The 12727-nt window shown below is 44.6% G+C and overlaps 1 protein-coding gene across 3 annotated transcripts in view; it reads right to left on the minus strand.

Moving 5' to 3' along the window:
* The window catches only part of LOC148436253 (uncharacterized), a 125163-nt gene that overhangs the window by 8226 nt on the left and 104210 nt on the right, over positions 1-12727 (minus strand). For 2 of the 3 annotated variants that reach the window (XM_088465126.1, XM_088465124.1), the window contains 2 exons: positions 1945-2113; positions 1760-1867 (listed from right to left, as the gene is read on the minus strand). In XM_088465126.1, coding sequence (XP_088321252.1) covers positions 1760-1867; positions 1945-2113 — 277 coding nt within the window. The remainder of the gene's footprint in view (positions 1-1759; positions 1868-1944; positions 2114-12727) is intronic. The other variant, XM_088465125.1, reaches the window with a different exon arrangement.

A 12727-nucleotide genomic window follows, 5' to 3' on the forward strand; every position in this document is an offset into this window, starting at 1 on the left:
TTGATGCATGCGCGGCTCCTGTGCACACAATTCAGAAACACAGAAAAAAATGTTTTATTTTTTTTGGAGTGCTCTTTGGGGGAGCGCCCCTGATGCACAGATCACCCCCTGGACAACACTACAGCACCCCTCTAGAACTACAGCCTTTATGGGACACTGCACAACACAGTCCAGCCAGCCCCTATAGACTTTGGAGTGGACACAGCCCCTATGGACAACTGACTGCACAACACAGCCCAGCCAGCCCCTATGGACAACAGCAGCACAACACAGCCCAGCCAGCCCTAGCTCCCACCCTCCCTCTTCACTGTCCACAGCCGGAGTGAGAAATGGCGCCGACGTGGGGACCTTTTATAGAATCCAAAACCCGTGAGATCCGGAAGGCGGGATGATGATGTTTTGCCTCGATTTCAGATCAGAGTCAGGCCGGAAAAGTAGAGCCTGACTCCGATACGACTCGGATCGGGGGGGGTTCGGATTTCAGAAATCCGAACCCGCTCATTTCTAGTTCATACATACTAGCAGCCAGTACTATTTTTCAGCAGGAACAGGCAGGAACCCAGTTCCTGAACCTCTCATTGCTTATGATGGAATTATCTTGGGCCAAAATGTATTTCCATAAGATAAGTTTTATTTTAAAAGGCCCCTTTGAGTGCCTTCCTTTTTAAATACTAAATAGCTATCCATCTATTGCTCCACCCCCAGTAGCTTCTCCCACAGTTCCTGAACCTATTTTTCCAGAAAAATAGCCCTGCTAGCAGCTGACAGAGTTTGAACATAGCATGTTTTCCATACAGAATATACATTGATACAACATACAGTTCGCCCAATCCCGTGTTTTGGGATCAGATGATGTAATTGATCACGGCAGAAATATTGTTTCTTAAATTGGAATATAAATATAAAAAAAAACAAAAACAAACATGGTTACAGAAGAAGAAGGTTACAAAACAGACAATACAAAATAAAATGCAAAATAACAGGGATTTAAAAAAATAAATTAGAAAAATAATTTTATGAATAATTATACTATTCACCTTACACAAGGTAAAATACATTCATATTTCATCATTCCCTGCAAGGACAATACATTAGACACATTTTTTATATATTACACTGGACTTTGCCTTTTGCTTCATAGGTGTAATATGCTTTTAAATAATTAAAATTCATAGCCAGCTGACATGGAAAGGTAGTGTGTTTCCACGCATGTTCTGATTTGCGAGGGTTGCATATATTCAATCTGTAACAATGCTTCAAGCTTAGTATTCTGCAGTGTCAACCAGGCAGCTCTATCAAGTTGACCACACTGTTAAGTGTTACCTGTAGAGTGGCTTAAACAAAAAAAGGAAGGGACAACCACTGGTCCAAAGTCAAGTGTGCTATAAAACACAACAGATCAAATATTAACTTGTAGCACCTTTGAATAGTGATACAAATGGAAGCCAAAAACCAAAAGGCTACTAAGGATTCCAGAAGAGGTTTTATTAAATAAACTCTTAAGCTGTAGGGCTCTATACAATACAGGTGTCTATTTACTACACCTTGGATGGGGATAAAGTGAACGTAGATAAAGTACCAGCTAACCAACTACTAGCTGTCATCTCCGTTTACTTTATCCCCATCCAAGGCTTAGTAAATAGACCCCATAAGTAGCAGAAGAAAACTGTCCGATTACTCTTCCATTTTCAAGTGCCATTCAGAAGGCCTGTTTATGGTACACCAATGTCAAAGTTTTACTATAGTTCTTAAGTGTTACCTGGTAGACGAGTCTGCATTTTGGAAGAGCTTTTCTGAGAACTTGTTGGTTGAGTGCGATAGATGAAAGTTTGATCTGGTCTGACAAGTTTCGTAGTTACATGCCCTGCTGGAGGGAAATATGCAAGATTCCTTAATAGGTCACCTTCAGTTTACAGTCATATCATATACTTGGCAAACTCTTACCATTTCCCGGGGAAGGATGTATTGAGGAAACATTGTAGTTACGAACAGCTTTCTGAGTACCTAAAATGTTCTGGGCCTTCCCTGCGAATATGCCACTACTTGGGTTACACAGCTGAAAAGGTGTTCTCAAGTGAGACAGGGTAGGTAACTTGGACATCCCTACTCCCTCCTGCATGAGAAAGCATACTAGTAAGTACTACTTAAATACAGGCAGATTTAGTAGAAGGCATAAAAACATTATTTGAAAATATACATGTTAAGAAAATGCTTTACTTGTACTGAAGAGGATACTTGATGTAAGGTTCAGTGGGGATTTACATTAAGTATGAACTAGTGTTTAAACTTCCCAGATCTGCCAAGATTACAACAGGGCTGGCACTCTTACAAAACACTAATTTTGCAAGCGTTTAACTGAATCAGTTAAGTCATAAATATCTAAATAGGTCTTAGCAGCACACAAGTAATATTTATCCTTTATGCATACCAAATAAAGCACAGGTTCTCAAACTCGGTCCTCAGGACCCCACACAATGCATGTTTTCCAGGTCTCCTCACAGAATCACAAGTGAAATTATTAGCTCCACCTGTGGATCTTTTAAAATGTGTCAGTGACCTGCCAAACGTAACCTGTGTGGGGTCCCGAGGACAGAGTTTATGCCCCCATACATCAGCAATCTGAAAACCACAATTGAGCAATTTGAAGATTTATTGCCCGATATTAGGATTTCCCAATCCAGTAATCTGTGCCCATACATTACAGATCATTTTCAGCAAACACAGATCTGCCAATCTTGAAAGGCCCATCATTTTACTAGCAACGGTCTGCAAATCTGTTGGTCATCTCCATATACTAGCAATCTACAGCCCCAATCCATCTGTGAAATCCAACATGTTGGACAATCTGGTTTAACAATTTCAATCACTTTTTGGTTGCAATCTGCGATCTGTGAAGCCCATACTGTACATAGCAGATTTTTTATATACAATAATCTGCAAATAGCAGAATTGCCACAATCGATTGCTGATGTATGGGGGCCTTTAGAGTTACGCCGGAGTTAAACTGGAGGAAAACAAACTGAAAACCAGAACACTTTCTGAACGACAACAAGCAACTTATTTATGTGAATTACCAAAATCAACATCTTCTGCTTCATGATTATCCAGGAAACTCCATACTACACTCACTGCTTGGACATAACACTTCGGACTGGATCGGCTTGGTACATTGTAATTTTGCCCTCATACTACATAAATTCTTATATGTATTGCCTTTTCCCATTGTGTCACATCTATCCACTTTAATCATTTATTTAATAACTAATTCCTGCACCCACTACTCACACACCTCTCTTTATATATCACTTTCGGAGCTGCACTCATACATTAGCAGCACTGTTCTTTTATCTCTATTTTTGAATATTTAACAACTTTAATCCACACTGTCTCTGTATCACACAGCCTCCACTCCAGTTTTCATCTCACTTATTACCTCGTCCATAGCATGAACACTCTTACTTCACACCCCCCCCTTAATCAGTGCCCACATAATCCTCTACTTTATCCATCCCTATCCTCCCCCTCTTGTCTCCTATGCTTCTTGTTCCCCCTTTTTTCTCTCATCAGTCTGCTTTCCAACCCTCTGCTTCTTTCCCCTGCCATTACTGTTCCTCCATTCTCAACCACCTCCCTCCATGGCCTTGCTACCCCACCACTTTCCCCACCTGGTTCTGCCTCCAGGGCTACCAAAAGAAATTATGGGCCCAGGTACTGCAACATCCTGTGGGACCACAGCATGTTGGGCAAGGCTGCACCCATTTGTGGGTGGGTCTAGCATGTGAGACGCACCCACTCACTGGAGCATGGCATAGTATCCAGCAGCTGGGATTAAAGTAGTCACTACTGTATTAGGATGGTGGGACAGTCCCATAATATATCCATTTTTTATCAGAATGTATGTAGATGCTAAAATGTAACACACAATAATTAAAGTGCTACAACTTTATTTTGTACATCTCTCATGTAAATAACACATAAACAAAATCTATTTTCTGTCATAGAGATAGGTATGAAGGACTTAATCTTGACATAACATCAGGTTATCTTAAACACACACATACCGCAGCACATATCCTAACCCACTGCTCCATGCTCCTTCCTCACTATCTACCCCATCTGTGTCGTCCCTGTCTGTCTGCCCTCCCCCTTTAGAATGTAAGCTCTAACGAGCAGGGCCCTCATCCCTCACGTGCTTCTCCTCCAGTAGTTATAGTATAATTTACTCGTAACTCCACACAATGACACCTAACACCTGGTTGCTCATGTCCTGCTGCTTGTTATGCAGCTATGTTTATAAACCATGTCCTTGTCCTACATTGTTTTGTATTACTATTAACCGTTTTTCTTGTGTGCTCATTTATGTACTGTGTAAGGCGCTGCGGAACCTTTGTGGTGCCATATAAATAAAGGATAATAATAATAATAATAATAATAATAACTACTGAAAGGGCATCAGGTACACCAATTAGTATGTCCACAGGAGGACACAGCTGAGAGCCACATAAGGACAATGGTTACATTTTGCACTTAAAGCTGGCAATGTGCACTAGTGGAATCTAACTTTTGCCTTTAGGTGCTAGGGCTATGTCCAATTAGCAAATGCGGTCAGAAACACCACATGTATTTTGAAAATAGACATCCGATTATTCTCAATTAAATGCTGCACATTGGCAGCAATTGGTGCCCAACCAGGTTTAGGTGTCTCTAATTGGCCTTCACAATATTTATTCATCAGACATGCTACACACATTTAAGCTGACCATACACGTGACTAGACCAACTTTCATCCAGCTAGTTGGCCGGTTAGAATGAAAATCTGGTAAGGTATGGGAGCAAATGATAATGAGCAATTTGCACCCAAATGCCTGAAAACAGACAAAAATGGTCTTTCAGACAAGTTGATTAAATGATTGATTTAAAAACAGTTTGCTTAAACAACAGTTTTTGTCAGTGTCTAGGAGTTGGGAGGGAGAAAATGGTTCATGGTCATGTGCTTCCATGCCTTACCAGATTTTCATTCCAACCAACTAACTGGATAGTTGGATGCAAGTTGGTCTGGTATATGGCCAGCTTTAGAGGTGAATTTCTGCTTTTCAAAGTCCATAGCCTTGTCTTTGTCGGTTTTAGATGCTGCATTTAAAAGGGTCAGAACATTAAATACAAAACTGTACATGTTTTGTATTTAAGATTATTGTGGCATGTTATGTATACATTTGAAATCTAGACTGACAATATAATAGACACCTGCTCACTAACAGTCAGCTTTGGTTCAGTGAATATATAGAAAGGTAAACTCTACAAGACATGAAGAGTTTGGTAGATATTATCTGCAAGAAGTATCTTCACTTTCTTAATGCAGCAGCTTGCTTCCTTTCCAACTGCATTGTAGGAAGTGTGTAGTCAGTACAAAATATAAAATAATGGTTTATGGAATGGGTGATTAAGTTCCATAGGGACTGTAATATAGATGGCAATGTGGCTTGCAGTTGGGTGTGCAATAAGGCTCTGCATGTGTAATTGCACTTAGACACAGGTTCAGCATTCATTGTGTAGAAGGTCCCCATCCTGATTTCAGCCCTATTTGTTTCTAAGACTGTGGGGGGAGGGGGGGGGTATTTTTCAAATACAGGCTGTAAAATGTAAGTTTTAAGCCAATTAGTTGGTAATTTCACCTGTATCCAATTAGCAGTGGTAAATTACCGCTGCTATAGGATTAGGGGGATTATCCTATGCGTTTTCAGCCAAATTATCCTATTTGTACAAATAAATAGGATAGGGTGATACAAAAAAATAAATAGGCGAGAAATTATGATAGTCGAAAAATCCATGTTTTTTGGTCCCCGAAAATATATCTGGGCTTATTGGATACAGTCGGTCACGCGGACGAAATTAATTATATATCACTGACAAGGTAATACTCTAGCAGTATTTCAGGACACAGAGTAGGCATCTGACTACTGACATCAACGAGGGGAGTGTACTTCCCCACTGTATTACTTACTATGGGAGATTTATGAGTCACATGATGGTTTATTTACCATATGTGACCAGGAAGTAATTCAGCTTTCTAACCATCCTGGAATATTATTATTATATCCCGACTTTAGATGAATATATGCTAAAAATACACACCTTTTATGTTTTGCCTTCTATAGAAATATATAGGTTTTTAAATTACAATTGTTTATTTTTATAGTTTTATATCTCTATTTGTAAATGGAATGGATTGATCACACATGTGCTTTGATTAGAAGCCATATTGGTTAGGGTATATAAATCCCAATACAAGTACAGAACATTATCCTTTAAAAAAGCTGTGGGACACACAGGGAAACGCGCGTCAGAGAGAAATTGTACTTGTTCTTATATTGCATGGGGACTGTGCATACTGTGGAGACACCTGGACCAAGCCCTGGACTTATTCATACCTCCCAACTGTCCCGCTTCCAGCGGGATAGTCCCGTTTTTCTGGGACTGTCCCGCTGTCCTGCCCGCGGGCCACAGTGTCCCGCGGTGGGGGGGGGGGGGGAAGTTGGGGAGAGCACACCCGCTGCTCTGCCTAGCAGAGCAGCGGGTGTGCAGAAGGTGAACAGATGCCGTGCGCATCGCACGGCATCTATTCACTAGCGTAGGGAGAGCCTGGGGGGCGGCCCAGCATCTCAGAGTGCTGGGCACGCCTCCTATAGTGACGAAAACGGGGGGAAGCCGCGAGGCTCCGCCCCATTTTCAGTTGGCTCTGCCCCCTTCTTGGGAGCCACACCCCTTTTTCGATGCGCGCGCCTTCAGCGCACGCCCTGTCCCTCCTTCCCGTTCTGCAAAGTTGGGAGGTATGACTTATTCACTCCAACTGGATTCCACTAAAGTGGACATTGGGCCTGATTCAGAGGTGTACGCTATTTGCGTGCGCTCGCTCTGAATCAGGGCGTCCCTTTTTTTTTTTTTTTTTAATTCTGGCCTTAAGGCCGCTCGCACAGCTGTGGGTGACCATTTTTCATTACCCGGCTGGGACACCCGTGGGTAGTGTGGGGGTGGCTGTGGGTTCGAGACCAGCCCGATCTCGAGCCCCGGCTCGTGCCTCTAGGGCTAACATAAGGTGCACAGGCCCAAATTGAAGATGGCGGTTCTGCTCAGCTCTCTGAGCCTGTTCATGGGGCGGGGCTTAGCCGCCATTTTAGTAGTCAGGATCAGAGCTTGCTGCAGGTGGGCTCTGCCAGCAGCTCTGTTGTAATGAATAATCCGGCTCAAGGGGCTTCTCAGAGTGCAGAGCCACAGTCACAGGGGGCTAGTGTCAGTGTGGGGCCTCCCAGCTTACTATGCCCACAGGCTCTGGGGATGCTAGAGGGGTTATAAACATTATGTCTTCCATGGCCACTCTATTTGCCCCTTATATAGCGGCTTATAGCGGCCACTCTATTTGCCCCTTATATAGCGGCTTTCTCACAACTACCAGGTCTTCAGCTGGTACGCCCCCTGCAGTTCCTACCTCGCAGTAATCAGCGATCATGCCTGAACAATTTTTGTCAGCAGGGCGCGCATTCGGGTCCTTAGTAGCGCAAGGTACCCCAGGTGCAGTCCCTTCCCAAGTATCACCCATTTCAGCTACGCTTTCTTCCGCACCTTTGCCAGCGCCGGCGGCTACGGCGCCAGATGCTGTGTTGCCTTCTTTTTCAGACGGCGATGCCAGCGACAGTCACGAGGAGGCAGCCGTGGACGGGGAAGTGACTTTGGCCGATTCTTTGTGTGGCGAGCAGCAGAGTACATCAGGTGGGTCTTCTTGCGTGGATGATGATGATAGTAGCAGCTGTTGTTCCTCTTTATCGCTGCTGTCAGACGCCAGCAGCTCTGCCAGGGCGCGCAAGCGAGCTGCTAAATATGCTAAAAGCGAGGCCGACCAGCGTGTTAAGTCATACATTCTAAACGGTCACTAGGGGTTCGCTGCAATAATAAGGCCGTCTTGCGCGGCTTACGTCCATGCTGTAAGCGCAAGATTACAAAGGGGTCTATTTACTAAGTAATGTTAGGAGACAGTGAAAAGTGATAAGGTGCCAGCCAATCAGCTCCCAACTGTCATCTCACAGGCTGTGTTTGAAAAATGACAGTTGGGAGCTGATTGGCTGGCACCTTATCACTTTTCACTCTGTCTCCTAGCACTGCTTAGTAAATAGACCCCTAAGGGTTTATATGTGGACATTTTTGCGCTCACTGACAAAAACAAAATAGGACTTTAAGGCAGCCAAGAGTAAGGGTGGAGTTGGCCTGGACACTTTCAAGTCCTTTAGTAATTGGATTGTGGGTTTCTGCATGTTTGCATCATGCCATTTGGTGACTCGTCCTCAGGAGCATTTAAATGTTATCAGGTACCTGCACCTTATTAATAGCATGCAGTGCAGTTCCCAGGGGTTTGCATGGCGGGCTTATGACGAAGAATTTCATCGGAAGCAGGATGGGAGGCCAGTTATTGAGTTTGGAGGTAAGGACATGGAGGTGTGGCTAGAAGTTACACAGCCTCAGCGTCTTCCAGTTGACGATCCTTCTGTTCGTCGGCTGCCAGGCTCGGGCAGTCTTTCAGCTCAGTCTCAAAATAAAGGCAAATGTTTTGCTTTTAACAATGCCACTTGTACACAGGGGCAGCGGTGTAGTTTTCAACACCTCTGTTTGTGTTGTGGCGTTTCCAATTGTTCCCGACCGGCTGGACAGCAATCTTCTAAGCCAGCAGGGAATACCGCTGCTAAGTAAGGCATCGTCCCCAGTGTGTTTGGATGCTATGACCAAATGGTTGGGCTGGCATCCAAACCTTGAGGACCTCTGCGGTAAGCATGAGAATTGCCTGCTGTACTTCATACTAAAATCCAAAAGGAAGTGAGCCTCGGGCGAATGGCGGGCCCATTTGAACGACCTCCACTGGATTATTTGATCCCTTTCTCCCATGGGAGTGGTTCCCAAAAAAGTCTCCTGGTAAATTTAGGCTCATTCAGCATCTCTTACCCATCAGGGTCCTCGGTGAACGACGCTATTCTTCCGGCATTTTGTTCGGTGGTGTATCAGTCTTTTAGCGAGGCTTTGGAGTTGGTTAGATCATATGTCCTTGGTGCTCTCATGGCGAAGATAGATGTAGAATCAGCATTCCGTCTACTGCCCCTACATCCTGAGTCCTTCAGGTACATGGGTTTTCACATGTGGAATGGGTATTTTATAGACAAGTGCTTGCCTATGGGATGCTCTGTTTCTTGTGCCTTTTTTGAAAAATGTAGCACCTTTCTTCATTGGTGCATGGAGACTTCTTGTGGGGGTCACGGGATAGCTCACTATCTCGACGATTTCCTGTGTGTGGGTCCTGTCGATTAGGAGCATTGTGCTTTCGTTTTATTTTCATTGCGAACTTTGTTTTTCCATTTTGGGGTGCCAGTTGCCGATGGGAAGACGGAGGGTCCTCTCGCTTGCTTATCATTTTTGGGTATCGAGATCGATACCCTGGCAGGGGTTTGCAGGCTTCCTCAGGACAAGGTGGCAAGTAAGAGCAGGCATCAGTTGATGCTTTCTTTTATTTGGCATCTCTATGTCTCTGGCAGATCCAGAGCAGTGGTATCTCGTTATTTAGCTGGTATTTCATTTTCTGAAATTAAAAATCCTTCCAGACTTTACCAAGAGCTTTCTTTTTCAGAAGGCCTTGAAAGGTTGGGCTCGTTCAGTTCCGGTAGCACCCGACAATAGACGTTCCATCGAGGTTTCCCTCCTTCCTTTCCTCCTTGCGGCCGTAGCAGACATTGTGGATTCGGTATTTGAAACTATTTTGTATAAATTAGCTTTCTCTATGGCCTTTCATGGAGCTTTTCGGATTTCGGAGTTAGTTGCAGCCTCCAAAAGGGTTGATGCTGCTCTGCACCGGACGGATGTCCTGGTGGGGGAGAGGTCGTTGCTTTGTAGGATTAGGCGCTCCAAGACTGATCAGCTGAGTAGGGGCCATTGGATTTTCGCTAGTGCCTTCCGAGGACCTGCGAATTTGCCCTATTGCACTGGCCACACAATATCTTGAAGTCAGGCCTGCTGCTGCGGGCTCCTGGCTTTTGCATGCGGATAGCTCTCCTTTGACAAAGTATCAGTTTGGATGGGTTTTGGAGTGCTGTGTCTCTTGTGTCGGCCTCTCCTCCCGGGATTTTGGTACGCATTCTTTTCGTATCGGGGCAGCAACTTCCGCCGCTTTGGCGGGATTTTCTGTGTCTGAAATTAAGGCTTTAGGCATTGGAAATCCTCCAGTTATAAGCGATACATTCGGCCCCTGCATTGATTGCATTTGCATTTTATAATGTTATGTTTATTCGTGTTATGTTTATTTGTTTGTTTACTTTCGATGTATGTTCTTGTTTGTCCTTGTCTACCCAACTCGGGGATTAGCTACTTGTCGCTGTGGCAGCGGAAGTCTGGAGGCATTTGGCCTTTTATTTTGCCTGAACTGACGGACCTAATTTGGCTTATTGGAATCACTAATTACAATACGTCCCTCAGTAGGTTTTTCCTCCAGCCGAGTTATCAGTGTTCTCCTCCCCTCATGTGTCCTTGTGTTTGCTTCGAATTGGCTCTGAAGCTTGTCTAAAATTCAGCCTTGCAGCTGGTTACACCAATATTTTTCCTTTTGGCAGATTCTCCGCTAATTAGCTATAATTGCAAATTCATTTAATTTTGCATTCTTTTTCTCCCCATTCAGGTGTTAAGCTTGACGCTCTCAAAGTATGGATTGTTGGCCACTCATGTTTTCTGGGTTGCTAAGTTCATGGATGCTTGTGGTGCTCCTTCCTTTCCTTGCTCTGATTGTGTGCGGTGGATTGGTGTGAGAGGGATGCTGTGGCAGGCGTCAGCATGGCCTTCTGGCAAGATCATATGGTTGTTTATTGTGCCTTGGCTGGTCTGGCGTGGTGTGCAGTATGGTAGGGCGATGGATGAAGCCAGAAAGAAGGTGAATGCAGCAGTTGTGAAGCATGTGTTAGCCTCTGGGGGTGGCGTCATTGTGCATGACAGGATACGTTTCCAGCATCCATATCTGTATAGGAGAGATGGCGTTCATTTGACTGAGGTGGGGTTTTTTGTTGAGGATCTGTTCCAGGTTCTTTCTTCAGTGTTTTAGTTGTGATATGGTGGCGGTGCATTGGTCCTGTAACCAGACCTTCGCATTGGCAGGAAAGAACGTCAGGTCGCCACTTAGGGTGCAAGTCTCTTTCAGTTTGTGGTATTATAGTTTTCTGGTGCGCTCACCCTCTGACTTGTTAAGTTCGCTGGATCACCCTGCCGGGGATAGCATCATCACCCTTCCGGGTGGGTAGTCATGTTAGAGGGTTGAGTGGATACCTTTTTGTTGACAAGTTTGTTTAGTTACCGGTTGCTCTGCACCTTAGGCGGTGTCCGCTTGGTATGCATGTCTGTGTGCTGCATGTCTGGAGTAAGCTACATGTTGCAGTCCTTTCTTTGCCACCATATCTTCAATCAGTTTAGATTAATTTAATACTAACTAGATAATTTTAATAAATTGCTAACCAATTATTCTGCCAAGTCTCCGAGTCTTTATTTCATATAATTTATTAAGATGGTGTGTTTTAATCGCATGGTGTTACACAGGGTACCCCTCTGACAATTGAAAGTTTAACAGAAAGTGCATATCTGGCAAGGTACAGTAAGCAACATTGAGAACAACTGTTCATCTCTCGACAACAACTACTCTCACCAATTTTTACATTTACTTCTCTTGAGACTGCTATATCATACCTTAAGCAAATGCTAGAAATAGCCCTTGATGAAGTGGCTCCAGCTACCCATCAAACACAAACTGAAATGACAACCGTGGCATTTCAAAGTAACATGACACCTACAAAAACCTCTCACAAAGTACAAAGTCAGTGGAGTAAATCTTACTCCAAGTGACTTCTTAACATACTGTATAGTAGGAAGCCAATGATCTCTCATCCTAACAGTCTGTCCCATACTCACCGTCTACCCAATCTGTGTCACCCCTGTCTGCCCCTCCCCTATAGAATGTAAGCTCTCACGAGCAGGGCCCTCTTCCCCGTGTACTTTTTCTTCCTTTACTTATTCTGTTATCTACTCCTTACAACAGCACCTAACCCTTGACATTTGCTACCCTGCTACTGTTACAGCAATATTTATTATGGAATGGGATTGAAATACTGGCAGCTCAACAGCCGCCGGTTCAAATCCCGACAGGGAGAGTCCGACAGCTCGAGATCCCCACGGGCGTTGGTAAGTACCCTAACCCTTCCCTCTCCCCCCTAACCCCCCTTTAGCAGTGGCTAACCCTAACCTCCCCTCCTAGTGTCTAACCCTAACCTCCCCCCAGGGGTGCCTAAACCTTACAACTCCTCCTGCACCCTAAGCCTGACCCTCCCGAGGGTTACCTAACCCTAACCTCCCCCCCTAGTGCCTAACCCCCCCCTTCCGCTAGCCTAACCCTAACCTTCCCCAGGGTGGTGCCTAACCTCAAGTCCCCCCGGGGGTCCATAAACCTAACCCCCCCCATCCCCGGGCTAAGTGTTATACTTACCCATCACAGGAAGATCGGGATGGTGGGGGGGTCGGTCTTCCGGCATCGGGATTAAGATCGGTGTCGGCATTTCCACGCCTATCTTAAGTCCCTTGTCGAGCAAGTCCTGTTGAGATTTAGACCGACGGCATTGCATCCGCCGGTCTATTAACTACATCCCATTTATTATACCATGTACTT

This window comes from Taudactylus pleione, unplaced genomic scaffold (assembly GCF_031769625.1).
Source record: "Taudactylus pleione unplaced genomic scaffold, aTauple2 ptg001865l, whole genome shotgun sequence".
Classification (NCBI taxonomy): domain Eukaryota; kingdom Metazoa; phylum Chordata; class Amphibia; order Anura; family Myobatrachidae; genus Taudactylus; species Taudactylus pleione.